Source organism: Mustela erminea, chromosome 12 (genome assembly GCF_009829155.1).
Source record: "Mustela erminea isolate mMusErm1 chromosome 12, mMusErm1.Pri, whole genome shotgun sequence".
NCBI classification, from domain to species: Eukaryota; Metazoa; Chordata; class Mammalia; order Carnivora; family Mustelidae; genus Mustela; species Mustela erminea.
Genome location: NC_045625.1, coordinates 6,641,875 through 6,668,179, shown reverse-complemented (window position 1 = coordinate 6,668,179; position 26,305 = coordinate 6,641,875). Strand labels below are relative to the sequence as shown.

The window sequence follows — 26,305 nt, the reverse complement described above, 5'->3', positions numbered from 1 at the left end:
AGAGAAAGTTCAAGAAGGATTGGGAACTTTTCTAAAGGAAATTCCGTTTGAACATGTATTTTATAATGTTACATTAAGATTACTTAAAATTAGAAGAAAAAAATTGTGGGGAAAGGGAAGAGTAATGGAGGAGTTTATTGGTGAGGTGTGATGGGGGTTGGGGAAGAGTAGACTTATCAGAGTGGGACAAGGGGCTACTGTGGGCAAATGGAGGACATTTGCTCTCACCCTTTCTTTTCAGTGACACAGGTTTTGTTTTTTAGTTTGGTGGTTTTTTGTTTTTTGTTTTTAATCAGGATATGGACCGTTTGATGTTGACTTTCGGGGACATTCCACATCACGCCCCAGTGCTTTTGGCCTGGGCTCTCCTCCGCCACACCCTGCATCCAGAAGAGACAAGCAGTGTTGTCCGGAAGATAGGTGGCACAGCCATCCAGCTGAACGTATTTCAGTACCTGACCCGACTGCTCCGCTCACTGGCCAGCGGGGGCAATGACGTGAGGCTCGGGCTGTTGGTGTTGGAGCATGAGAGAGCCGGAGAGCGGGGCAGAAGCCCGTGAATGAATCATGAGAGCAGTCATGAGAATTGTAATAGTGGCGTGGATGATGATGACAGTTGTTTCTAACTTTGTAGCTCATGAAGTATGAGTAGACACTGTTATCCGCGCTTTCTGCGCATTCTCGTGCTTCGTCCTTACAGCACTTTGCGCTAGGAATTGTTATCCTATTTTACATATTAGGAGATTGAGACTTAGGGAGATGTAATTTGCCCTCGAATTACTGGCGGAATAATACTGCCAGGCAGTGGGAGGTGCAGTCTGAACCCTTGGCCCGTACTGTGCCACCACAGTAATCTGGAGGACAGCTTTGACCACCCTGACTGGAGAAATCTTTTTTGGGAGCTTACTCATTCAGCCATAGCGGGATAAATTAGCCATTCTCTTGAGTCTCGTGTTGGGGTTTAATTTCAGAGGCACTGTTGACTGAGTTTGTTTTGACATGCGAGCAGGAAACCTCCGCCAGCAGGCCCTGCTGGCTCCCACTGGGTCATTTATCATGGTGACCATGCAGACAGCTCTGTCGTTTGTGTCAGCACATAGAGACTCTTGATCCTTTCTCTGGACTGGTTCTGCTTTTCTTCCCCATGAAAACTAGTCATTTTGAAAATGGTGCCCTTTTGATTTTATTCTTGGGGATGTGGTGATATTTTTGGTTCCTGCTTTCTCAAGGGAGAAATCCCTTATCTTCCTGATCTTGGGAGTAAATTAGGAAAATTACAAAGCCTTGGATTTCCTTCCCATTTGTCTACAGAGACTGTATTAATGTGTAGGATTATGCTAAATCTGGGGACAGAGTAATTGTTCTTCAAATTAGTTACTGACTCCTTTGCCCATACAGTGTACCACCAGCACCGCAGGCATGTGTGTCTATGGACTCCTTTCTTTCGTTCTGACCTCGCTGGAGCTGCACACACTGGGCAATCAGCAGGTCAGTATCTGGCTTTGGTGAGACTGTCTACACTGCCTGGCTTTGCAGTCATATTCCTAAGATATCCCTTTGGACCCGTTATCACGCACACCCACATACCCCAGGTATTAATTTGTTTATTGCTGTTTCTTTTCATTTATTGTATTATACAAAATACATATTAATGACAAAAAAATCAGAAAGTGCTGATAAAAAGAAAAAAGTGTAATCGCACCACACAGGCCAAGCTCTCTTAATATTTTTGTGTTCTGTTCCATATATATATATTAAAAATACAGTGATTCTTCTCTAAAACAGAATCACAATGTATATACTGTTTTTTTTTTTTTAAGATTTTATTTATTTATTTGACAGAAATCACAAGTAGGCAGAGAGGCAGGCAGAGAGAGAGGAAGGGAAGCAGGCCCCCCGCCGAGTAGAAAGCCCAGATGTGGGACTCGATCCCAGGACCCTGAGGTCATGACCTGAGCCGAAGGCAGCAGCTTAACCCACAGAGCCACCCAGGCGCCCCTATATACTGTTTTTAAATATCATTTTGGGATAGAGCACTGTCCCAAACATCAGTGGGTGTAATAAATATCCTTCTGTAATATTTTAAAAATGTGAAACATTTCAAACTTATATCAAAGAAGACAAAATTATGTAACAAGCTCTTAAATGGTCCTATCACCAGCTTCCAGATTATCAACTGAGAACAAATGTTGGTGCTCTTTTGTCCTATGACTATTGTGACTATTTTGAAGCAAACCCCTGACATCATTTAGTGTCATCTATGAATATTCGCTGAACCAGAATAGGAGCTAATAAAACTTTACAACCATTAGCACATCTAAACAAATACTATCTTCAAATAACAAGTCAGGATTTAAATTTCTAATTATCTAATAAATGTTGTAAGTTTGTTATAAGTTTGTTTTGATCAGGATCTAAATAGATAAGGTCCGTACATTATTGGTTGATAACTCTGTTGAGTTTTGATCTGCACCCACGCTTTGCACTGTGGTGGACATAAGCTGTATCATTGTCTAGATGATGGTTGTCTAGATCCATTAGTTCCTTGGGAGTCACAGAATGACACTATTCAGTTTCCTCTTTTGTTTGTTGGTTCGAATGTTGCTATAGAAGTTTGTTTCATGGTATATACAGATATTAGATTATGTTGTACACCTACCACCAATGTAACTTATGTCAGTTATACTTAAAAAAATCTTGCTCTCATTAGCTATTAGGTATCTGATACTCTGGTATAGAATACTATACATGCTTGTTTTCCTATATTTACTAGTTTTCCCTACCGTCCTGCAAAGGTGGTTAACACTCTAGTAAGGTCTTTAAATTTTTTTTTTTTTTTTTTAAAGATTTTATTTATTTATTTGTCAGAGAGAGATTACAAGTAGGCAGAGAGGCAGGCAGAGAGAGAGAGGAGGAAGCAGGCTCCCTGCTGAGCAGAGAGCCCGATGCGGGACTCGATCCCAGGACCCTGAGATCATGACCTGAGCCGAAGGCAGCGGCTTAACCCACTGAGCCACCCAGGCGCCCCAGGTCTTTAAATTTTTACATGTCATTGTGAACTCCTGGGTATAAATAAACATGTTAGCTATGGTTTTTTTTTTTTTTTTAAAGATTTTATTTATTTGACACACATAAATCACAAGTAGGCAGAGAGGCAGGCAGAGATAGAAAGGGAAGCAGGCTCCCCACCGAGCAGAGAGCCCGATGCTGGGCTCGATCCCAGGACCCCGGGATCATGACCTGAGCCGAAGGCAGAGGCTTTCACCCACTGAGCTACCCAGGTGCCCCATTAGCTGTGTTTTAATCCACTGCAGTTACTATTCTTATGTTCAGACCCCCCCACCTTTGGCCAGTAAGAACTTTTTGATGAGCTTCTGGATGTGTCTGAAACAAAGCTTCTGTGCTTTGATAGCTCCGTTGTTTCTGGTATGACCCACCGTCATGGGGTTATCTTACAGGATTCTGGCCCCAGACCTGGGATATGCTGTTTCTCCAAGGAACCCTGGTTCTTTGCAGTAGAAAGTGCTGTTTGAGGAGTTCTTTATAACTAAGTCATTATATTCATTTTTAATGACTTGTTTTGGAAATTGAAGAAATTGGTGAAATTGATAAAAATGAAAATTTCTTACCATTATTAAAGAAATTGGTGTTAACCAGAAAACTCAATTTCCAAAGCTCTAGGGGCACAGAGTAAGCTTTGCATCCTTTACCAAAATTCTGGTGGTCATATTTGGACCTCATCATATATCTGGAGGGTCGGTATTAACATATCTGGGCTGCTAGAGTCCTTGTAGTTGGGTTGTTTAAAAAAAAATCATTCCCAGTGTATGCCAAGCACCGTACTAGGTGCTGAGGATTAAAAAACTTAAAAAGGTATTATTCTTGTCCTCTAGGAGAGCAGTTTAGCCGAGCCTAATAATACCTCACATTTACATGACATCTTAAAATTTATAGTCCACCTCTCCATTTGTTACCTCATTTAGTCCTTACAACAGTACTATGAAGCGATAACATTATCACCATTTTATAGGTAAAGATTTTGAAGTTCAGAGAGGTTAATTTGCCAAACTGCATATAACAGATACAATGTACACCCTAGACAGGGTATAATCTTACTTTTTTTTTTTTTTTTTTTTTTAAGATTTTATTTATTTATTTGACAGAGATCACAAGTAGGCAGAGAGGCAGGCAGAGAGAGAGAAGGAAGCAGGCTCCCTGCTGAGCAGAGAGCCCGATGTGGGGCTTGATCCCAGGACCCTGAGATCATGACCTGAGCTGAAGGCAGAGTCTTAACCCACTGAGCCACCCAGGCACCCCTATAATCTTACTTTTAAAACCTACGGTTCTTTCTGACATAGTATGTGAAAGTATTGTTGGTATTTTTACTTGAATAGAATGCAGTTAAAAAAAAAAAATAGTGGTTCAAAGAGGGAAAATAAGCTATTTTCTTCCCCCTCCCCCAACAGGATGTAATTGATACAGCATGTGAAGTCCTGGCAGACCCTTCTCTTCCAGAACTATTCTGGGGAACAGTAAGTGTGTCAGAGGGAATTATGCTAAGATATTCTTGTAGTGAAAGAATTTATCAAGCACTTACTTTGTGATAGGTCTGATATTAAGCATTTATGTCTTTTCACATTAATCTTTAGAAAAATGTATGAAGTAAATAGAATTATTGTCATCACCATTTCACATATGAGGAAAGGTGATGCTCAGAGATGTGGAGTGACTTGCCCAAGGTCACACAGCTAGACAAACAGGATCAGGAAGCAGTTTCAGCTGACTGAATCCGTAGCCTGTATTATTAACTAGCATATTCGCTGGCCGACCCACCGAGTCTTTGTTCACATTGACGGGCTCAAGCATCAGTGTTACTGTGACTCTTGAACATGGTATTGTGAGATTGTGACTCTGAGTAGTCAGAGTATTGTAACTGGTTAGATAGGAATTTGGCTTTAGAGAGAACAGTTTCTCACCAGTCCTCAGGGTTAGCATTGACAGCAGCCTAAAGCCCCAGGGTCCAGCTGATGAGTAAATCTATTCTCCTTTGTACTGTGGCCTGTATGTCTTATCTTCTTCCTGAGTTGCTATCCGGCCTCAAGCTGTTCCTGGGAGAAGGTGGCGTGAAACAATGTATAGATTGAGGATCTCTTGCTTTTGTGTGGTAGCCAAATGCTGGTATGTGTTTGGTGCTTTTCACTTTATTGGAAACACGTCACGTGGAGGTGAATGCTGTTGTCTTCCTATAGGGAGGATGGCCAGAAGAGGTCACCCGAGGCCGTGATGTTCTCTTTTCAGGTCCTGATAGCCATTTTCAGTGGGAATACGGAAGTCTTAAATTGTTAGAAAGGAGTGATGTCTGCCTAAAGGAAATGATTGGTTTTAGGCTTTCTTATGATTGCTGGGCAGTTCAGAGATCTATAATTCGTGGATTATGTGGTCAGTGACTTCTCTCCTTCTACGATAGGAGCCAACCTCCGGGCTTGGGATCATTCTGGACAGTGTCTGTGGGATGTTCCCCCATCTCCTCTCCCCACTTCTGCAGTTGCTACGAGCCCTCGTATCAGGGAAGTCCACTGCCAAAAAGGTAGGTGGTTCAGTTAGATGCCTGAATTCAGAGTGTGGGAGGTATGTTTGTGGGTGCCACTGCCACAGCAAGAATTAGTCTGAAGTTGAATGAACACTGCCAGAGGTAGTGTCTCAAGTCTATAAAATTTAAAGTACCTATTGTAGATGCTGTGGGAGAGGACAAAATATAAAGTTCCTTGCTATCTCATTGGCAGAGACTAACAGTAAACACAAAAAGGGAGTAACTGATAAAGCCACACAGTCAGTGTCATTTGAGTAGTGAAGACCCACCATTCAGGAGAGTCAGCTGTCTGTGAGTGAGGGCTCCTTGAGCTCAGTGTTAGAGGATGGTGAGGGCTGGCAAGGTGTGCGGAGGCGGGTTCAAGAATTAGGGAGTCCCCACATGCACGGTCTGGCTAAAGAGCAGAGACGTGGACATGGGACCCCTTGCATGTCCCCCAGGTAAACGTGTAGGTGTGTTTTTTTCTGCATGTTGGCAGGTGTATAGTTTCTTGGATAAGATGTCTTTCTACAATGAACTTTATAAGCACAAGCCCCATGATGTGATCTCCCACGAAGATGGAACTCTCTGGCGGAGGCAAACGTCCAAACTCCTTTATCCTCTTGGTAAGATGGAGAGCCCTTGGTTCAGTAGCTCTTTTCCTTGGCCTCTCTTGAGGCTTCGTCTTTGCTGCTTCAGCTTTTTCATGCAAGCTGCCTTTAAAGCGGTTCTTCTCTCACTATGCTTGTTGATAACTGAGTGCGTTTCTCCCTTTTTTACGTCATTGGATTGTTTTATTTCAAAAATAATGCATGTTTGTTGTAATGAGAGACATGGCACCAGTCTATACCTCACTGAGTTTGCCTCTTGGGACTTAGCTGTTGGGTCGTAGGTGCTGAGAGTTGGTGTGTCCTTTTACATACTGTGTATGCTCTTCTAGACTCACTCTGCAAGCTGCTTTCCTTATATACAGATCTGACCTGTTCTTTTTAGTAACTACAGAATTATTCTGAATATTCCAGAGTCTTGTATCTTTTTCATTCTAAAGGACATGTAGGCCATGTCAGGTTTCTGCCACTACACACAGTGCTGCCTCGGGTATGTCCCTCACACACTGGTGCCTTTAATTTTAGTACATAGCGTCCCCACAGTGGGGTTGTTGGGTAAAAGGGCGTATTTAAAAACAATTTTAAATTGTTTTTAAACTGGTCCATCAGTGTTAGCTACTAGCAAGAGAGTGTGTACATCTCTGTGTGACTAAATACTGGTGTCTGGTGTAGGAGGCACTTTTTCCTATCGTATCCCCAGATATTAGACTCATTTCCTTTCCTCTCTCCCACAGGGGGCCAGACCAACCTTCGCATACCTCAGGGCACCGTGGGCCAAGTAGTGCTGGACGACAGGGCTTACCTGGTGCGCTGGGAGTACTCCTACAGCAGCTGGACCCTCTTCACGTGCGAGATCGAAATGCTGCTGCACGTCGTTTCCACTGCAGGTCAGGTCCGCTGAGGGAGACTTGACTGTGGGGACAGAAAATGGCTGTGCTTAGATTCGGAGGACAGAGACTCTCAAGATAAAATTGAAAACCATCCGGACTGGGATGAGTGTAGTGTTTTTCTGGGTCTCAGAGACTATTCCATGTTCTTGAAGGAATTGTTTGCTTTCTTTCCCCACAGACGTAATCCAGCACTGCCAGCGGGTCAGACCCATCATCGATCTGGTGCATAAGGTCATCAGCACGGATCTGTCCATAGCAGACTGTCTGTTGCCCATCACGTCCCGCATCTACATGCTGCTGCAGCGGTAAGCCTCTATCTGGTCGCACACCTGCTGGGTTAGCATCCATACTTGTTCCTCTGTGGGAAGCCCTGGTGTGATACTGTCCCCATCTGAGGGCCTTTCTGTGTTTCTGTCTTTGCTGAGAGGAGGGACTTGGGCAGAGAGAAATGGAAAATGTTTGTGGAGGAACAAGTTGTGTTATTCACTTTACCGAGTAGAGTACGCTGTTCTCCAGGCTAACGACAGTGATCTCCCCACCAGTGGATGTCATTGCTTCTTGTGTCAATTGCTTGACTGTTTTGGCTGCCCGGAACCCAGCAAAGGTGAGAGATGCCAAGGCTTCCTAAGAGCCAAAAAAGGGTGCACCTGGTGGCTACCTGAAGACACGTGGACATTGGGCTCTTCTTTTCCCTTGTCAGGTGTGGACTGATCTTCGTCACACAGGCTTTTTACCATTCGTGGCGCACCAGGTCTCCAGCATGAGTCAGATGATTAGGTGAGCCAGGTCTTCTTCATTGGGCAGCGTGTACTCCCTGGGAGCGCCATACACGTTTCAGGTCCAGGCTAGCTTCATTCCTTTTCAAGAAACTTCGCTGGAAGCTTCTGGATACATTTCTCATCCAGTGGCAACCCCCCTAGGTGTGTGGGAGTTAACTCTCCCACCTGAAGAATCTGGAAGTGACTAGATCCGGAGACTTGACTTCCCTTTCTTAGGCCATAGTCACTCTGTACCTTTCCTTGTTTCGTGGCTGCTGGAGCTCACCTGCTGAGCAGTTATTAATACACAGGCTCCATTTTCCTATCTGAGCATTCTCTCCTTGCCTGCTCTTAACTTATAAGACAAAAGGATGTTTTTTGGATGTTTACTTGATTTCTTGAGGTTGTACATCACTAAAACACCTTCTTAATGTTCACTCTGGGTAGGAAGTAGCTGAGATTTGATGAATTCTTTTGCGGAGATTTCCTGTTGGAGGCCCAAGCCATCTATGTAATAACAAGAGTGCTCTGTGATTAGTTTCTGGAAACCCTGAGATTGCCCCACCCTGATTCCCCTGCCTCTGTTCTCTCTCAGTGCGGAGGGGATGAATGCCGGAGGGTATGGAAACCTCCTGATGAACAGCGAGCAGCCCCAGGGCGAGTACGGGGTCACAATTGCCTTTCTGCGCTTGATCACCACTCTTGTCAAGGTAAGAGTGAGTCAGTTGGAATCATCCGAGAAAGTCTCTCCTGCTGTGGTCCTCAGGTCTTCAGGCCCATCAGTTGTCCTGAGGTTACGGCATTAACAGTTTCTATGTATTGACTCTGTACCCATTCTGTGATGTGCACTTTTCCTGAGTTAATTTATGTAATGTAACCCTCGGAGGCAGGTGATATGATGGGGTGACTGTCAAGCTGTTTTCACTGGAGCCCGGGGTGGTACGTACGTTTTCTGTCACGACTCCGTATACACGTACGTGTGTGTGGACCCCCGAGGCAGAGGGTCACAATTCAGCACTACTCTGATGACGCAAAAGGCATTTGGATATTTTCTCATAAGCTGGTTCCGCAATCCATTAATGGATCCCAGCTCAGTTTGAAAAACAGATATTGCAGTCTGATGGAATTAGGTTTACATTTCAGGTTGACTTCTTGCCTGCTCCATCAGCCTCGGGCGGGTAAAGAACTTTTTACAACCTCTGTGAAATAGGAGTCGTTGAACGGTCTCTACCCCACAGAGTTGTGGAGAGGGCTGCATGCGAGAAGCACTCAGCCCACTTCCTGCCTGGGAGGGTCAGTGCACAGGTGCTTACAAAGGTAGAAATAGCCCTTTGTAGAGATAGGGATGAAGATCTGTTTATGCAGAAGTGAAGAATCCCCATTTACAGGGGAGGAAGCTGATGTTACCGAGTAACATTGGACAAAGAATTGTGAGTAGTAGAGCTCCTTTCTGGTATTCTAGGGGCAGAGGATGTGGCTGGCATCGTGACCATGAAACCGGCATTCCTTGTCCCTGACGGTCCCATGTCCTTCATGTTTATGGTACCTCTCCCCTGCACCAATTTAACCTTCCTCCGTCCCCTTCACATAGCTGCCTTTTGGGACATGGTGACGTTGTTTTGTTAGTCTTTTTCTCTGTGTCAGAGAAACCCACAGCTTGGACCCCGTTGAATCCTAATGTTTGCCAGGGTTTGCCAAGATTTCTTGTGGACCTGTGGGTTTCGAGTTCAATTTCTGATAGCTAAAACCCTTCCTTAAATGGCAGAAGTCCTCACAGTATGGTTTCTTGTAGGGGCAGCTGGGCAGTACCCAGAGCCAAGGGCTGGTGCCCTGCGTCATGTTTGTGCTGAAGGAGATGCTTCCTGGCTATCACAAGTGGCGTTACAACTCCCACGGTGTGAGAGAACAGATCGGTAAGAAAGGCGGTGTGTCCAGGGAAGACCAAGCAACTCCAGGCTCCCTGGAGATCTTGTCTTCCCCTTTCTCGGGATGCGGGTCAGCACAGAATGCCACAGCATTCCTGTGTCTTTTCTGGAGTCTAGGTTGCCTAATCCTGGAGCTGATTCATGCGATCCTGAACTTGTGCCATGAGGCCGACTTACATGGCAGGTATAAGGGGGAGGTGACTGCTTGAGCTGGCTGTGCCCAGATGCCACCACTCCTCACGGGAAGACAGGGCCTTCTGTGCGGAGCCCCCTTGTTCTTCCAGAGAACTCCCCTTGCTTGAGCCCAGAGCTCAGTACTCTTGAGGTTCTGATTTGCTTTCCACTGGAGGGCATCCTTTCTACCTGTGAGTCGAGAAGAGAAGTGAAGGGGAAATGAGCTTGTCCCCAGTGAGACTGCGCACGTGGGCGTGCACACACACACACACACACACAAATTGTTTTTTATGATCCTTACAAAAGTAACACGTGTTCATTGTGAAGTAGAAAGCGCCCTTCCCGAACCTACCTCTGGGAGATTAGTACGAAGTTAGTATGTTTTCTGCTACGTGATTTCCTCTGCTTATACTGACTGCTCTGGAATTTCATTTCCATGCCACTTCATACAGACCTGTCTCGTTTGAGTGGCTCCATGCAGTCTCTTCTGTGCATTAATAATTACTCATTTCAGTAAATCTGTCCATTAATTGATAAGACAGTAAGATAGCTTTGCAGGGTAGTTTCTAAGATCAAATCTTTTTTTTTTTTTTTTTTTTAATTTTTTAGGACTTTTATTCAAGAGAGAGAAGCACTCATGTTTGTGTACAAGTTGGGGGGTGGTGAGGGCAGAGGAAGAGGGAAAAGCAGACTCCCCACTGAGCAGGGAACCCTACATGGAGCTCGATCCCAGGAGCCTGAGATTATGACCCGAGCTGAAGGCAAACTTTTTTTTTTTTTTTTTAAGAATTTATTTATTTAGGGACGCCTAGGTGGCTCAGTTGGTTGGACAACTGCCTTCGGCTCAGGTCATGATCTCGGAGTCCCGGGATCGAGTCCCGCATCGGGCTCCCAGCTCCACGGGGAGTCTGCTTCTCTCTCTGCCCTTCTCCTCACTCATGCTCTCTCTCCCTGTCTCTCTCTCAAATAAATAAATAAAATCTTTAAAAAAAAAAAAAAGAATTTATTTATTTGACAGGCAGAGATCACAATTGGCAGAGAGGCAGGCAGAGAGAGAGGAGGAAGCAGGGTCCCTGCTGAGCAGAGACAGGGCTTGATCCCAGGACCCTGGGATCACAACCTGAGCCTAAGGCAGAGGCTTTAACCCACTGAGCCACCCGGGTGCCCCTGAAGGCAAACGTTTTATTGAGCCACCCAGGCGGCCCTAAGAGCAAGTCTGTTTAAGCAGAGTGATCAGAGTGTGTTCATCTGGCAGAGAGCTGCTTTGTATTACTGATGTCCCCTTGGTTCGGTTTGGACAGTGCTCTTCCCTTCCAGTCATAAACTTGGTGGCTCCCTGGTAACTTGGAACGTGTCTGTCTTGCAGTCACAGCCCCAGCCTGCAGTCTCTCTGCATTTGCAGCCTGGCCTACACAGAAGCTGGGCAGACGGTCATCAATATCATGGGCGTCGGGGTGGACACCATCGACTTGGTGATGGCTGCTCAGCCCCGCAGGTAGGGCTCCCAGCCCCCTTACCCGTTTGTCTTTACTGAGCCTGCGTGTTCTAAGAATTCCAGTGTAAGCTAATGTGTGGTAGCTTTTTAAGACAGTCTTGTTTCCCCTAGGACGTAGACTTTATGTACCCTGGTGGCTGCTGTGTAGACTGGCACACAGCGAAGGGAGCTGATTGCTCCTCCTCGCTCCTAGCTTGGACTGGGGCCTCTAACAGAAGCTGTTGACCTCTGGGATTATTGTTGGAATCTAATTCATGAGAGCACATATGTTGTGAATGAAGTCATGTTGTCTGAATCAACTTTGGTTTCCATTTGGCACCCTAGCGATGGGGCAGAGGGCCAGGGGCAGGGCCAGCTGCTGATCAAGACAGTGAAACTGGCATTCTCCGTCACCAACAATGTTATTCGGCTGAAACCGCCTTCTAATGTGGTGTCCCCCCTGGAGCAGGCTCTCACACAGCATGGTATGTATCGCTCTTTGACCAGCAGGGCTTCTGCCCACGAGGGCATACTTCAGGCTGTGTTGTTGGAGACCAGCAGTATTTTCTCACTAATTCCTGGAGAGAATTTGGGAATGATCACCAGCTCCCATCCTGGACTTAGAAACAAGAGGGTGGGAACGTCCTTTGCTTCTGCCTCCTGTTGATGACAGAATAATAGTTAAGGACCCGTGTTCACAGTCAGGCTGCCTGACTTCAGATTTTGGCTCTAATCAGCCATGTTACCTTGGCTTATTATTAAGCAACTCTGCCTCAGCTTTCTCGTCAATAAAATTAGGATAATAGTAGTGCCTACTTTATAAGATTATAGTGGAGGTAAGATTGCTCCTTGTCAGTCATGGAGAGAAGTTGGTCGTACCTGGTAAATATTGACGGTTTGACTCTTTGGCCTTACACTATTCATTTAATCCCTCCGGGACTGTGTTTCCTCATTTTTAAGTAGGTGGTTAGGTACTGTCTAAGATGTATTCTACTTGTATCATTTTGGGATTTGGTAATATGTGCATTTCAGTGTAGTTTTTCAGTGTGATATATTTTTCTAACCTGGTAAGAGACTACCTGTTTTTTTTCAAAATGTTCCTCTTTCTGTTCTTAATGAATTGGATTGGGGTGTTTACCTCCAAATCTTGGGTATCCCCTTGGCTACTAAAAAAAAAGAACGGATGGTCCCCTGGATTTTCTCTGGCCTTCCCAGGACTTGAGGCCAGTAACCTCCCTTGTGTGTGAGCCTTTGTGACCAACAGCCTCTCTTAGGGGCTTGACTCGGCACACTTGCTGTCTAACCTATTTCCTGTGCTGCTTCAGGTGCCCATGGGAACAACCTCATTGCTGTTCTTGCCAAGTACATCTACCACAAACACGATCCTGCTTTGCCGCGTCTGGCCATCCAGCTGCTGAAACGTCTGGCCACAGTAGGTTCCCACTCAATCAGCTAAAGCCCCAGAAAGCTCACTTGGTGTTTGAGACCGCTCCTGCCTTCTTTCAAGGGAAACACCTAACTTGGACTTTTCTGACTTTGAAAGATTTTGTTTATCTATTTGAGACAGTGAGGTCACCCACGTGTGCATGAGCTGGGGGTGGGGAACCTGATGTGCAGAGGGAGAGGGAAAATTTCAAACAGACTCCCTGCCAGCCTGGAGCCCGATGAGGGGCTCGGTCCCATGCCCCTGGATCATGACCTGAGCCGAAATCAAGAGCTGGGCACTCAGCTGACTGAGCCACCCAGGCGCCCCAAGACTTCTCTTACTTTTAAAGTGACGCGTCATACACACAGCACACATATTGTGTTGCTATACACACCACACGTAAATGTTGTTCTATGATGGTACTTTTTTCCTGATTACAAAAGACAGACTTATTTTAAAATAATGAAACCTTAACCTATAAACGTGACATAGAAAATTAAGGTGCACTTGATCCCTTTGTTCCACGAATCCCTAGGAGCAGATTGGTATTCATCGGTCTGATTTCTTTTTTTCCCTTAAGAGAGGAGAGAGAGCGGGGCGCCTGGGTGGCTCGGTGGGTTGGGCCGCTGCCTTTGGCTCGGGTCATGATCTCAGGGTCCTCGGACTAAGTCCCGCGTCGGGCTCTCTGCTCAGTGGGGAGTCTGCTTCCCTTCTTCTCTTTCTGCCTGCCTCTCTGCCTACTTGTGATCTCTCTCTGTCGAATAAATAAATAAAATCTTTAAAAAAAAAGAGAGAGAGAGAGGGAGAAGAGGCAGAGAGAGAATCTTAAGCAGGTTTCATGCCCAAGTGGGGACCCCAGTGCGGGGTTCAGTCTCATAACCCTGACCTGAGCCGAAACCAAGAGTCAAGTTGCTCAACGGACTGAGCCACCCTGGCAGAGTTCTTTTTATCTGTGTTTAAAGGACGTTTGGTGTGTTCTTTTATTCTTTACAAAAGTAGAAGGGCCCCATTCATGCTGTTGTATGCCTAGCTTTCTTCATGGAACACCAGATCTTGCAGTCTTTCCGTGTGGGCACATTTGGGCTGCTTCATTGTCTTTGATGCTTGCGTGGCGTGCCCCAGCATGGATGCACCCTAACTGATTGGGGCTGTTTTTTTGTCTTTCACTATTACAGGCAGTGCTGCAGGACTTTTATCCCTAGAGTTCCATTAACTTCTGTTTTCAGTTCCTTAAAATTAGGTATTAGTGAACATTTTAACTTTTTTAGGTATTTCTGAATTATCCTCCAAAAAGGATGGTAACAGTTTATGCCTTTTTTTTTTTTTTTAAACCTAATCTCCACACCCATCATGGGGCTTGAACCCACCGCACCAAGATCAGGAGTCTCACACTCCACCTGCTGAGCCAGCCTGGTGCTCCAGCAGTTTGTACTAATGCTAAGTCCTGTATCCCTGCCACAATGGCCCCATGAGTTTTTTCAATCTTTGCTAATTGAATAGGCAAATTGTTATCATCTCATTTTTTTACCTTGCATATTTTTAACCATGAGAGAGGTCATGCATATTTTTATGTTGATTACTTTTTCTTCCATGAATTGGTGGGCCTTTTTTTTTTTTTTTAAAGATTTTTTTTTTTTTTTTTAATTTATTTGCCAGAGAGAGAGAGAGCGCGAGCACAGGCAGGCAGAGTGGTAGCAGAGGCAGAGGGAGAAGCAGGCTCCCCGCCGAGCAAGGAACCTGATGTGGGACTCGATCCCAGGACGCTGGGATCATGACCCGAGCCAAAGGCAGCCGCTTAACCAACTGAGCCACCCAGGCGTCCCAATTGGTGGGCCTTTTGTACTGTAGTTTGACGCAACGTCCCTTCTAACCTAGAGCTATACATCTGGATGTTTCCCTTTCCACACATTTTCTACAAGTTCTCCAGTACGTTTTGCAGGAGCCCGTGGAGGTTTTTCTGAATGTAGAGCCCTACGTTTGTGTGTTCGGTGTCCGCCAGGTGGCCCCGATGTCCGTATACGCCTGCCTGGGCAACGATGCAGCTGCCATTCGAGATGCCTTCCTGACCCGGCTGCAGAGCAAGATTGAGGACATGCGCATCAAAGTCATGATTCTGGAGTTCCTCACGGTTGCGGTAGAGACTCAGCCAGGCCTCATTGAACTGTTCCTGAACCTGGAGGTGAAGGATGGCAGTGACGGCTCCAAGGTCAGCCGGTGCCTGGGATGAAGCTGGGGGAGGGGGTGGGTGCGCTGCTGGGTGGCGGCTGAGGGGCTGAACTGTGGCTTGGCCCTCTTGCAGGAATTCAGCCTTGGCGCGTGGAGCTGCCTGCACGCGGTGCTAGATCTGATTGATTCCCAGCAGCAGGACCGCTACTGGTGTCCGCCCCTGCTGCATCGGGCAGCCATTGCCTTTCTGCACGCCCTGTGGCAGGACCGGCGGGACAGTGCCATGCTGGTCCTCAGAACCAAGTGAGTCTGACTCTGGGAGGGATTGCCTTCCAAGGCTTATGTCTGCAAAATGGGAATAACAGTGGTTTATACTTTTGAGGTTTGTTGTGACAGCTCACTTGGCAGACGCATAGTCTGTGCGCAGAGCCTGGTTTGGTGTGCGGGAGCCTGACTCGGCGCCGTTCACTGCTGCTGCCGCTGCCAGCAGGTGTCCTGTTCACCCGAAGGCAGAGATGGGGTTGTCTTAGGGCACCTTCCTTTTCCTGCCTTGTATGTTCTTCCCTTTTGCTAACCCCGTCACAATCCCTTGTTCTTGGTACCAGTAGCTGCAGATGAGAGTGGCTTCCTTGGGCCCTTGAACTGAATGAAACCCCTGTTCTCCAGGACCCTATTTGCAGAAAGGGAAGGGACGTTCAGAAGGCTGACCACAGGAGTCCCATGTCCTTATTCCCTCCCCACTCTTTGTGGGACTGAGGAAAACGTATGGTGGCACAAATCACGAGAGTTTTTATTTACTTTTATGTATGTATTTATTTATTTGAAAGGTTTTATTTATTTATTTCATAGAGAGAGAGACAGCAAGAGAGGGAACACAAGCAGGGGAGTGGGAGAGGGAGAAGCAGGCTTCCCGCTGAGCAGGAAGCCTGATGCGGGGCTCGATCCCAGGACGCTTGGATTATGACCTGAGCTGAAGGCAGATGCTTAATGACTGAGCCACCCAGGTGCCCCATGAGAATTTTTATTGGTCAACTCTAGAATATACATACAATTGTGTTTTTAACAGGAAAACATAATTTTTATCTTTGGAACCTGTTTCATTTATGTAGGAGCAGCTGACCCATGAAACACATGTTAGGACTGAGACGGGTACAGGGTACAGTATGGACAAGGAACCAGCTGGGGCGGGGGACAGAACTTCAGGAAGGCTTGCGTCAGGGAAAGTAGGATTTCCAAATGTGTTTTCTTTTCAGACCCAAGTTTTGGGAGAATTTAACCAGTCCGCTGTTTGGAACGCTTTCTCCTCCCTCAGAAACCTCTGAGGTAAGCCAGGGTGAAGGGTGGGACGGGGTGGAGAGTCCGCGGGAGGGCAGGCTGGGTGGCGAGACTGCGGGATAGGAAACGATACAGCCCCTCAGTAAGCAACGGGAGTGTTTTCTTCACTGGAGGCTTCTTTCTCAGAGACGTGCTTGCTTCCTCTCCCTTTGCTGTCTGCTGGGAAGGAACGTGGCATGGCCGGCCCTGCGGTGATGGCTCCGTCCGTGGTCTTCTCCACTTGCTTGGAGACCCTGCAGACCTGCCATCGTGGGTGCCCGTTCACATCTGATAGAGATTGGGCTTCCTTGTTTCCCAAGTGTCAGGTCCCTGTTCTGTTCCATTGAAGGGGACACCAGGGCAGAGGTTCTCCTCATGATTGGTGTCTAATCTGCTCTTCACTCCACAGCCCAGTGTCCTGGAAACCTGTGCCCTCATCATGAAGATAATTTGCCTGGAGATATACTATGTAGTTAAGTGAGTCCTTTCCCCTTTCAAGATTTTAATTTAAGGTTTGGGTGAGGGGTTGCGCAGTGGCTTGCCATGGGGGGCATGGCTTTTTGAGCCAAGGCAGAGGAGAGAGCTGGTTTGGAGCCATTGGTGGAGGGCCGCTGAGTTGTGTCCCTGGCCAGTCTATTGATAGCATTTATGATTGTCAGAGAGAGTTATTGTGAAGCAAACTCCATGTGCCTGGGATTTTATGGAGGAGGAATCCTGGAAAAGCCCTCAACCTAACCCATTATGTTGAGCACGAAGTAGGAGCCCCACACAGTGGAGGTGACCGGAGCCGTCTGCCTTTAAGCCCAAGTGAGGTTGCTTTCTCTGCCTCGACAAGGGTCTGTGCCCATCACATTTCCGTCCGCTTTCAACGCCTAACTATAGGTTTTGTTTTTTCTTGACACCTAGGGGCTCATTAGATCAGTCATTAAAAGATACGCTTAAGAAATTTTCCAGCGAGAAGCGCTTTGCCTACTGGTCGGGATACGTCAAGTCACTGGCGGCTCACACAGCCGACACGGAGGGCAGCGGCTGCACCTCCCTGGTGGAGTATCAGATGCTGGTCTCCGCCTGGAGAATGCTGCTCATCATTGCCACCAGCCACGTAAGAGCCTCTCGGAGTGGTTTTCGCCTGGGTATCCTAGCAACCGTGTGCCAGGATGCCTGACAGAGACAGCCCCCGGGGATGAAGGGTGAACCAGGGATCTTCCTGAGAGCTGAAATGTAACAGTGGTGGGCCCCAGACCGGGCCTTCTGTGGGCTCTTCGGGGTGTTGGAGACAACTAGGGACCTGGAAGAAAAAGAGAAGTGTTTTAAAATCTCTTGCAACACTTATAAAAGCCTCCGGGAGCTGCCATTGAGGCCCTGGATGGGTCTCAGGGGCTCCCTTCCTGCATCTGCTTCTCCTGCACGTGTCGCGTCACCTGTTCGGGTGTGTGCCCTGAGCTGGGTAAATATCCGTGGACTGGTCAGCAGGCAGCTGGGACAGCTGCCGCAGCACCCTCTCTAGGGAGCAGTTTGTTTTCATTGCTTCTAGAAACTGCATTTCTTGGTCTCAGAAAAAGAACAGAGACATTGTTTATGTTCTGTGTCTGAGAGTTGGTTTTTAGAGAGTTGGTTTTTAGAGAGAGAGCTAGCTTTTGAGAAGAGTCTGTGTTTTTTCTTTGCGCGCTCGCGCGCGCGTGTGTGTGTGTGTGTGTGTGTGGTTTCACCTGGTCGTGTTGTGCAGTGGGGACTGTGTTGAACTGTTCTTCTCCGGGGAATCCTGATAGATATCTTGACTTCATGAATAATTTGGGCTTGATGCATGTCCCTTGTTCCAAGCATACTCTTACCTTACATCTTCCCTGAGTGACTTGTTCCCTGTGCCAGACTGCCCATGACCTGGGGACATTGCTGTGTCACTGTGGTTGCAGCCCCAGAGATTGCAGACACAGCAGAGGGCAAGGCGGTCTTTGGGGAATGCTCGAGTCCCACGTGGGGAACCTGTATGTCACCTGCCTTAAGGCCCTAGCTGGACAGCAGCTCTTTTTTTTTTTTTTTTTTTTTTAAATTGAAGCGTAAGTGACAAATAATTTTCTGTTAGGTTCAAGCGGACATCAGAATGATTCAGTATTTTTATACACCATGAAAGGATTCCCACAATAAGTCCAGTGATCATCATTACCACCAGAAGTTGTGACAGTTTTCTTACCTGTGTTCCCAGGCAGTACAGGATAGGCAACAGGTCCTGAACTGTAGCTCCAAAAATCCTGCCACCCTCTTTCTTCTTAGGAGAACAGTCTGATTCAGTCTAGGATATGGACCATCCGCTTACTCATTTAACAGATATTAATGGAATGGTCACCATGTGTCAGGCATCCGGGGATACAGCAGTGAAGAAGGCAGATAAGGTTTTTGATCTAGGGGAGAGTGGCCCACGAGGGAGGCAAATTGTAAACTAATTCCCAAAGAAATCTGTGTTGAGGTTGTGACACGAAGAAGCAGATCATCAGGATGCTAGGGTTGTGAGCACTGGAGCAGGAAAGGAGCCGTGAGAGAGTCCCTCTCCAAGGAGGCCATGTCCAGTCCGAGACCTGAATGTACAAAGGCGCTCTCCGGGCAGAGAGCACGTGGGGAGTAGTCGTCTCGGCAGATGGTACCACATGTGCAAGGGGCCTGAGCGGAAAAGAGCCTGGTGTGCTGTGTTCAAGCGGCAGGAGGGGCCAGGGGCGCTGAAACGGGGCAAGCACAAGCGGCAGTGCTACCAGAATCCTCTGGACCAGATTTCCAGGGGCCTCTTGGCCTCTTGTATTTCCAGAGCACTGGGAAGGGAGCCTTTGAAGGGTCTGAGCAGAAAACATTGTCAGGAGGAGGAGGAGGCGAAGCTGACCCGGTTTTGACCACATCTCAGGGTTGACAGACAGCAGGGAGACAATTAATTAGGAAGACTGTCACTTACCAGTGACTAATTGCCTGATGGAAGACCCTACGTTTCCTGGCTCCTAGAGTCTGGAATATTTTCCCCAGTGCCCTGTTTCTCCTGTTCCTTTGTAGGCGGAGGTCATGCACCTGACAGACTCGGCAGTACGCCGCCAGCTCTTTCTTGACGTGCTCGATGGGACCAAAGCCTTAGTAAGTGTGTCTGGGAGATTCCACATTTCTTCCAGGGAAAAGGTGTCAGCTTGCAGGAAGCCCAACTTCTGACGCAACTGCTGTCCGCCCCCCCCGCCCCCAGCTCCTGGTCCCGGCCTCCGTTAACTGCCTCCGCCTGGGCTCCATGCTGTGCACCCTGCTGCTCATCCTCCTCCGGCAGTGGAAGAGGTGAGCCTTGCCCGCTCCTCTCCACTGAGCCTTCACTTTCCCGAGGGGGAGAACATGAGTGTGGAACGGGCTCGCTTCCCATCGCCGGGAATGGGACTGACCTAGCAAGCAGATGGGGGCAAGGCAGGGGGCCCGGTGTGCCTCCTGAGATGAAGCGGGGGCATTTTGTGGTTTCATGTGGGGTGTGTTGTCCTACCCTCTCCGCCCCTTACTGTTTCTAGAGAGTTAGGGTCTGTGGATGAAATCCTTGGGCCCTTGACGGAGATTCTAGAAGGAGTGCTACAGGCAGACCAGCAGCTCATGGAGAAGACCAAGGCCAAGGTGTTCTCCGCGTTCATCACAGTGTTGCAGATGAAGGAGATGAGAGGTGAGGGGCAGCGGAGTGGGGACAGCGGCTTCCCACCCCACTGGCAGCCGGCCTGGTGGGGCTTCGTCCGGTTTTGAGCCAGACGTTTCTGCTGTGTGGTTTGAGCTGACAATCTTAGAACACATGTCAAGAAAATTTTGGGGGGGATCCCTGGGTGGCTCAGAAGGTTAAGTGTTTGCCTTTCGCTCGAGTTATGCTCCTGGGGTCCTGGAATCGAGTCCTGCATCAGGCTCCCTGCTCAGCGGGGAGTCTGCTTCTCCTCTCCCTCTGCTGCTCCCCCTGCTTGTGCACTCTCTCTCTCGAAATAAACAAAATCTATAGAAAAAAAAATTCTTGGGGTGTCTGGGTGGCCCAGTGGGTTGGGCCTCTGCCTTCAGCTCGGGTCATGATCTTGGGGTCCTGAGATCGAGCCCTGCATCAGGCACTCTGCTCGGTGGGAAGCCTGCTTCCCCCACTCTCTCTGCCTGCTGCTCTGCCTCATTGTGATCTCTCTGTGTCAAATCAATAAATAAAGTCTTTAAAAAATAAAAAAATTCTTCCTCTCCCATCTTATCCCCCCAGCCCTGGCAGATTCCCTCCTCTCAGCACTGTACCTTCTCTCTGCCCATCTGGGGAGGGAACGTTCGGTGTTCCCTGAGAGTTGACGTGAGCATGACCGTGTCCCTCCCTGCCTGTGCTCTGCAGTGAGTGACGTCCCCCAGTACTCCCAGCTGGTGCTAAACGTCTGTGAGACCCTCCAAGAAGAGGTGATTGCGCTCTTTGACCAGACCCGCCATAGTCTGGCATCAGGCGGTGCCACAGAGGACAAGGACAGCATGGAGACTGATGACTGCTCGCGGCCGCGGCACAAGGACCAGCGTGACGGGGTGAGGGAGCGCCCTGGGGAGTAGTGTGTCCTGCCCTCGCACATCTAGCAAGTATAAACTGCCTTCTTGGTGCCAGGCCCTGGGGCGGTTAGTGAACGAGACATGTAGTCACTGCCCTTGGAGTTCGCAGCCTGGTGGAGGACATTGACAAAGCAGATCCGACTTGGAGACGTGGGGATTCAATCGTGGCGAGTCCGCACGGAAGAAATGCCAGGAGAACCCACACCTTGGGGTTCTCACCTAACCTAGGGACTCAGCGAGAAACCACCCTTTCAGCCATGACTTAAAGCGTTGGTAGAGCCAGGCAGGCACGGGAGCAGGGAGGATTTGGGAGCGAGAACAGGGCTGGTGAGCCGTGGTCTGAGTCTCCTGGTGCCCGGAGGAGAGGCTGGGGTGAAGCTGGAGTGTGGGGGGCGGGATGGCCAGCGGCTTTAGCAGCATCTTTAATCTGGATTCCAAGTGAATGAGGAAAGGACTTGAGTTAAGCGAGGAAGAGCTGGGCTTTGGGAGGGTCACGCTGGATGCGCTATTGAACATTTTCTAAACCGCGTCCTGATTCACTGTAGTGGGTCTTAAACTGAGCTCATTTGGTTACAATTAGTATTTTTTTAATGAAGTAGGATAACGCGTAAAGAAAGTTCAGTGTGCTTTGCAGGTTGGAAGGGAAGGAAAATACACCAGCATGTGTATACAGGGAGAGGTGTAGAAAGTATTTATTACTGGGTCGTTATGGTGAAAAATAAGCTTAAAGACCCACTCGTGTGAAAACTCCACTTGGGCGGGCCCGGGAGGGTGGAGGAAGACCACCTGGGCGGTGGGTGCAGTGGTGTGGCGAGAGGGGCAGAGGTGGGTGCAGCGAGCAGGTGAGAATCGGCAAGTTTGGTAATTGGACAGAAGAGTCGAGAACTGTCGCTGGCAGGTGGCTTATTAGCAAGGATGGAGTCGTTGTGCCCTGAGAGAGTCAGGAGAGACCTCAGGTTGTTTGAGTCAGGCAGACTTGGAGTCGTGTGTGAGGGCCGCCTGTCCTCCTCCCCCTGCGCTGCGTTTTTCACTCTCGCCCATCTCTGCCCCTGGGCGCTGGCAGGTGTGTGTCCTGGGCCTGCACCTGGCCAAGGAGCTGTGTGAGGTGGACGAGGATGGTGACTCATGGCTCCAGGTGACCCGCAGGCTCCCCATCCTGCCCACCCTCTTGACCACTCTGGAGGTGAGCCTGCGCATGAAGCAGAACCTGCATTTCACCGAGGCCTCGCTGCACCTGCTCCTCACGCTGGCTCGCACTCAGCAGGTAGGACGCAAGCCCGCGGGCAGAGGGGAGCCTCTCGCTTGTGCTGCGCGGCTTCCAACCCTGCTTGTGATGGTCCCAGAAGCTCTGGTCTGCCCGAGAGTGCCAGCTGCCGCTGGGCAGGGTGGCTGTAGGGGACAGGTCCCAGGAGTGATGGGGCTGGGGAAGTCCCAGCTCATTCCTATCCTTTCCCTCTCAGGGAGCCACAGCAGTGGCTGGAGCTGGCATCACCCAGAGCATTTGTCTGCCCTTACTGAGCGTGTACCAGCTTAGCTCCAATGGGACGGTGCAGGTGAGTGCCAGGACCCGCCGGGGGCTGGGGCTGCCGCCAGACTGTGGCTGCAGCGGAAAAGCCTCCCTGTCTTTGATCTCCTACTCACCCAGGAAACCGCTCTTCAGAGGCTCATGTGATGCCTGATGGTGTGACCTCCTCCCCATCCCCGCCCCAGTTCCTAGCATGAGAAGCTCACATAGGTAGTTAGTGGCAGACCTGAGTCTAGAACCCAGGATTCTTAAATCTCCGCCGAGTGCTCTGGCCGTGTAACCATGGGCCTGGGACCCCTCAGGCCCTGCTGGCCACCAGGCCGTGGCCGTGGCCGTTCCGGGTTTTTTTTCCTCCAAGCAGCCTGGCTGCCTTCGCTGCTGTGTTGTGAGGAGGCCATGCTGCGCTCCTCAGCTGGATACATCGGTGTGTGTCCTGGTCTTGTCTGCTCTTTGTGTCTTAGACCCCGAGCACCTCTCGGAAGTCCGTGGATGCCCCCTCTTGGCCGGGGGTCTACCGCCTCTCCATGTCTTTGATGGAGCGGCTTCTCAAAACTCTGCGCTACAACTTCCTGACCGAGGCCCTGGACTTCGTGGGGGTTCACCAGGAGCGGACCTTACAGGTGAGGGGCTGCCGACATCATACGGGTGGGGGCTGAGGGTAATGGGGGGTCTGGGCCATTCTGGACCATCCAGAAACTTCTAAGCCAAGGTACCCATTGTGCCATCACCTCTGCGTTTGTGGGCTCAGGAGCGGTCCTGAAGGGAAGAGCAGGTGGGTCATGTCCCTGATTGAGCCCGTCCTCCGGTCTTCCCTCCCAGTGCCTCAGCGCAGTGAGGACCGTGCAGAGTCTGGCCTGCTTGGAGGAGGCCGACCACACGGTAGGCTTCATTCTGCAGCTCTCCAACTTCATGAAGGAATGGCACTTCCACCTGCCTCAGCTGCTGCGGGATGTCCAGGTGGGGCCCTGGACAGGGTTCCTCGGGTCGGAGTCTGGGGACGTGTTTGTGTGTGGTTGTGGTGGGCCCTTCTGGCGCCCTTCTGGTGAACTGCAGGCCTGTTCCTGGAACGTGGGCATTTTGCCCAGCGAATACAGGCTTTGCTTTCCTTATGTAGCTTTCTCTGAGGTGGACGCTTTCTGTCTGTAGTAAAGGACAGCCTTGTAGCTTAAGAACTTGGGCTCAGCTGGAGATGTTGGTTCATATCCCTTAGGGATGGGCCAGCAGGGTCGGAGGTAAGGGAGGTAGGGAAAGAATGGGTCCCAGAGTCAGATAGAGATAGGTGTCTCATTTTTCTGACCTTGGTTAGGTCACTTCAGGGTCTCTGAGCCTTTTTCGTCTGTAAAATGGGAAAATGATCCCTATCGTCTTTCTTTTTTAAAAAGAGTTTAAGCAATATCCATACCCAACGTGGGGCTCGAACTTACAACCCCAAGGTCAAGAGCCACGTGTCCTACGGACAGGCACCCGGGAGCCCCTCCCCATCTCCCTTCTTTACTTAGGACCCGTCGTATGTGCTAGGCCTTGAGCTAGGTCCCAGGGAAACCTCCCGGGCCCCTATTGCCCTAGTTCATAGGCAGGCGTCCTTAGCGGCGCTAACATCTGCAGCCCGAGAACATGGGAGGTGAGCCCCGTGGGAACTCAGGGATGGAGGGCTCGGGGGGAGCTCTGGGGGTCCCGCTCGGTTGAGCTGCTGCTGAGCGCCCCGCAAGCCCCGCCTTGGCCCTGCGTCCCCTGCAGGTGAGCCTGGGCTACCTGTGCCAGGCCTGCACGTCCCTCCTGCACAGCCGCAAGATGCTGCAGCACTGCTTACAGGTGAGCGGGGTAACCTGGCTGCCCGCGGGGCCGCGGCCCAGTGTCTCGGGGCTCCACCTCCGTTTCTTGTCTCCCTCAGAACAAAAATGGGGATGGCATTCCCTCGGCTGTTGCCCCCCGAGTTCAGCGACTACCCGCTGCTGCTCCCACGCCCCCCTCCTGCTCCTCCTCCAAGCAGCCTGCAGCGGACACGGAGGCATCGGAGCAGCGAGCCTTACACACAGTCCAGTACGGGCTCCTCAAGATCCTTAGCAGGACCCTGGCGGCCTTGCGCCACTTCACCCCAGACGTCTGCCAGATCCTGCTGGATCAGGTACCGGCCTGCCCAAGTGCCGGGCCGCCCCGAGTGCCCGCGGTGAGCTACTGAGGCTCCCCTATCCCCCAGGGCCCTCGCGGAGCTCCACATCACTCCTGTCTTGCTTTGCAGTCCCTGGACCTTGCTGAATACAACTTCCTCTTTGCCCTGAGCTTTACCACTCCCACCTTTGACTCTGAAGTGGCCCCCTCCTTCGGGACCCTTCTGGCTACGGTGAATGTGGCCCTCAACATGCTTGGAGAGGTAAGCTGGGGGCTGTCACACTCAGGCCCCTCAACATTCCCGTCTTCCTCCTGGTCTCCTGCCGCCTAACTGTGGCCTCGAGCACGTTCTCAGCCCTCCCGAGCCTGTTCCTCTTCCCGACTGAGTGTGCGAGAGCCTCCCCGGGAGGGCTATCGTGAGGCCCGAGTGAGGTAGCGGACAGCTGCTCCGTGCATGGCCTCGGGTAGGAGGCTCACAGGGAGTCCCACCTATTACTGTTACCTTCTTATTTTTTTACCCCATTTCTCTTCCTCCAGCTGGACAAGAAAAAGGAGCCCCTCACCCAGGCTGTGGGGCTCAGCACCCAGGCGGAAGGGACCAGGACGCTGAAGTAAGAAAAGCCCTCCTTCTAGAATTCGAGCTGGGGTCAGGGCCCCCGTGGGTCAGCCTTCCTGTTGGCTCGGTGCTGTGCCTCCTGCCGGCCAGCTTGGCTCCCCGCACCAGAGCCGCCCCGCCCTCTCCGCAGGTCCCTGCTGATGTTCACCATGGAGAACTGCTTCTACCTGCTCATCTCCCAGGCCGTGCGCTACCTTAGGGACCCAGCTGTGCATCCCCGGGACAAACAGCGGATGAAGCAGGAGCTCAGCTCGGAGTTGGTACGGACAGCGGGCTCGGACGAGCAGGGGGCGGCTGATGGGGACGAGCCTGTGGGGTCCCACCCAGCCCCCCACCTCCCAAGGCCGTCCAAGGGCCCAGGGCTCCGGGCCTCACCTAGTACCTTTCTCTCGTAGAGCACGCTGCTCTCCAGCCTCTCCCGCTACTTCCGCCGGGGGGCGCCCAGCTCCCCTGCTGCAGGCGTTCTCCCCTCACCTCAGGGCAAGTCCACCTCTCTCTCCAAGGCCAGCCCGGAGAGCCAGGAGCCTCTGATCCAGCTAGTGCAGGCCTTTGTGCGGCACGTGCAAAGATAGGGCAGCGGCCTGCCACCCCCCCGCCCCGCCAGCCTGCGTGGCGCCCCGGGCAGCAGGGGTGCTGCCGGCCGGACCGACGGCCCACGTGGGACTGAGAGCAGCACCTCTCTCCTGCCCGCAGCCCCGACTCCAGCCGCCCACCCACTGGCATTATTTTTATAATAGATCAAGAGGTCCACAGCCAGGTGGGAGCCACGAGTCGGCTGCACTTGCGCCCTCAAGTCCAAAATGTCGCAGGGGTATGCTCCTTCCCTCCAGCATTCCCACTGCACCGCCCCCCGCCCCCGCCCAGCGGAGGCCAGGAGCCAGCGTCACGTGTGGCCGGGAGAGGCTGTGTGCCCGGGTCTGAAGATGTTTTCCATGCTCTGTTCTTGCAGTTTTTGGTAATACTGTGGTCTATTTATACAAATATTAAAAGACTGTTTATAGATAAATGGGTGGTGTCTTCAGGACCTGGGGGTGAGCATCGAGCTCTCGGCGCTAAGCACGTCCTTCTCGGCCAGGTGCCCAGGAGTGGAGCGGAGGTTTGGGGAAAGCAGAGTATTTGCTGCGCAGGTGGGCACGAGTTCTCCCCTCCCTGGCTCGCGCAGCTCTCGTCACCTCGCCCCTACCACACTGCATTTGC

The 26,305-nt window shown here is 50.2% G+C and overlaps 1 protein-coding gene across 1 annotated transcript in view; it reads left to right on the top strand.

Moving 5' to 3' along the window:
- The window catches only part of NUP188 (nucleoporin 188), a 49,392-nt gene extending 23,278 nt beyond the window's left edge, over positions 1-26,114 (top strand). Inside the window, exons 11-44 of the mRNA XM_032306530.1 lie at positions 297-497; positions 1,399-1,488; positions 4,467-4,532; positions 5,468-5,587; positions 6,069-6,195; positions 6,912-7,064; positions 7,246-7,372; positions 7,584-7,671; positions 7,768-7,844; positions 8,421-8,535; positions 9,618-9,738; positions 9,868-9,934; positions 11,291-11,419; positions 11,744-11,883; positions 12,724-12,830; positions 14,824-15,030; positions 15,124-15,293; positions 16,244-16,313; positions 16,714-16,781; positions 17,211-17,406; positions 19,338-19,415; positions 19,519-19,604; positions 19,826-19,971; positions 20,656-20,837; positions 21,922-22,122; positions 22,319-22,411; positions 22,845-23,003; positions 23,203-23,340; positions 24,121-24,195; positions 24,275-24,508; positions 24,623-24,754; positions 25,030-25,103; positions 25,239-25,368; positions 25,504-26,114. Coding sequence (XP_032162421.1) covers positions 297-497; positions 1,399-1,488; positions 4,467-4,532; positions 5,468-5,587; positions 6,069-6,195; positions 6,912-7,064; positions 7,246-7,372; positions 7,584-7,671; positions 7,768-7,844; positions 8,421-8,535; positions 9,618-9,738; positions 9,868-9,934; positions 11,291-11,419; positions 11,744-11,883; positions 12,724-12,830; positions 14,824-15,030; positions 15,124-15,293; positions 16,244-16,313; positions 16,714-16,781; positions 17,211-17,406; positions 19,338-19,415; positions 19,519-19,604; positions 19,826-19,971; positions 20,656-20,837; positions 21,922-22,122; positions 22,319-22,411; positions 22,845-23,003; positions 23,203-23,340; positions 24,121-24,195; positions 24,275-24,508; positions 24,623-24,754; positions 25,030-25,103; positions 25,239-25,368; positions 25,504-25,680 — 4,344 coding nt within the window. The 3' untranslated portion in view covers positions 25,681-26,114. The remainder of the gene's footprint in view (positions 1-296; positions 498-1,398; positions 1,489-4,466; positions 4,533-5,467; positions 5,588-6,068; positions 6,196-6,911; positions 7,065-7,245; positions 7,373-7,583; positions 7,672-7,767; positions 7,845-8,420; positions 8,536-9,617; positions 9,739-9,867; positions 9,935-11,290; positions 11,420-11,743; positions 11,884-12,723; positions 12,831-14,823; positions 15,031-15,123; positions 15,294-16,243; positions 16,314-16,713; positions 16,782-17,210; positions 17,407-19,337; positions 19,416-19,518; positions 19,605-19,825; positions 19,972-20,655; positions 20,838-21,921; positions 22,123-22,318; positions 22,412-22,844; positions 23,004-23,202; positions 23,341-24,120; positions 24,196-24,274; positions 24,509-24,622; positions 24,755-25,029; positions 25,104-25,238; positions 25,369-25,503) is intronic.
- Positions 26,115-26,305: the final 191 nt, after the last annotated feature.